A 1,182-nucleotide genomic window follows, 5' to 3' on the forward strand; every position below is an offset into this window, starting at 1 on the left:
TTACATATTTCTCATCATAGTAGGATATTTTGTATTCTTTATCCAAGCAAAGTAGAGGCTGTGTACAGTAGAGTCACGGCTCATGAGCACAAAGGGGCTGAGAGCTGGGAAACATGCAACCATGATTACAGTGATGTTCACAATGAACCTGCTGGGATTCTCAAAAAGAGACAAAACAACCTGAAAGATGGAGGAAAGAGTGTAAAAGTAAACAAAGGTGCTCACCAGGAGAAGAATGGTTTTAGTAGCTCTGGACTCAGGGGAGCCGCTGGGGGAGGCATTGGTCCTCCGAATGTGTTGCACCCTCTGTTTGTGCCTGTGCAGGATAAAAATCATAGAGCCACTGGCCCAGAGCGTAAGCCCCAAACATGAGACATCAGGGAACAAAAGCAATGTGGCAAATAACACATTACTGGTTTTGTGATGACGAATGGAAGAACAGTATCCAAAATCCCTGTTGTCTGTGATGTTTTTGTTGCTCCATTTACTATGTATGCAGACAGGAAAAATGATATTTACCAACATTTGCAGGAACCAACACAGGAGAATAGAGGGAACAATGTACTTGGGAGCTTTTACTTTAAGTTCTGCCCACCTCGAGTTCCTGGGACTGATTGTGACCACTTGAAAGACACTCAAGAGGCAGATGCTACCGATGGACACTCCCCTCCCCACTCTGTGAAGAAAGAAAAGAAGTTTGCATCCAAATTCACTGGGGAAATGTTTCCACCCAAATGCTGCCATTGTGTGGGGGACGCCTTTACAGAGGAGGGCCAAGGAGTTGGCTACAATCAGGTGCTTAAGAATCAAATCTGTGGACCTTAACCTGTACCCAGTGAAGTAAAGGGTGACATAATGGCAAAGAAGTGACAAATTTCCCAGGATTCCAACCACAGTCTGTGTTAAGATGAACATGTCTATTGTCAGATCTCTGCTGTCCATTCTGTCAGACACCAGTCACTGATAACTTCTTCTGAGTTAAAATGTCCTGTATGGGAATATGAGATTTGGACTACTTATATAATGTCAGCTGAAACCTGGTATTCTGCAGTTACCAGTAGTTCCCACTTAAAATGTTTTACTTCATGTTTTTCTATTACTAGCAGCTTTCCAAAGGTTGAATGTATAAAATTTAAAGTTCACTTATAATGTTTAATTACTCAGTAACAGCTACACACATGA

The 1,182-nt window shown here is 42.2% G+C and overlaps 1 protein-coding gene across 1 annotated transcript; it reads right to left on the reverse strand.

Moving 5' to 3' along the window:
* LOC102510286 (vomeronasal type-1 receptor 4-like) lies at positions 1-951 on the reverse strand. The gene has a single exon (XM_006194412.2). It carries the CDS (start codon positions 940-942, stop codon positions 1-3), a length of 942 nt encoding a protein of 313 aa, XP_006194474.1. The 5' UTR covers positions 943-951.
* Positions 952-1,182: the final 231 nt, after the last annotated feature.

Source organism: Camelus ferus, chromosome 9 (assembly GCF_009834535.1).
Source record: "Camelus ferus isolate YT-003-E chromosome 9, BCGSAC_Cfer_1.0, whole genome shotgun sequence".
NCBI classification, from domain to species: Eukaryota; Metazoa; Chordata; class Mammalia; order Artiodactyla; family Camelidae; genus Camelus; species Camelus ferus.

What these genes read in the sequence shown, in the direction of transcription:
- LOC102510286 (XM_006194412.2), bottom strand. Translation starts at nt 942, where the DNA reads ATGGACAGCAGAGATCTGACAATAGACATGTTCATCTTAACACAGACT.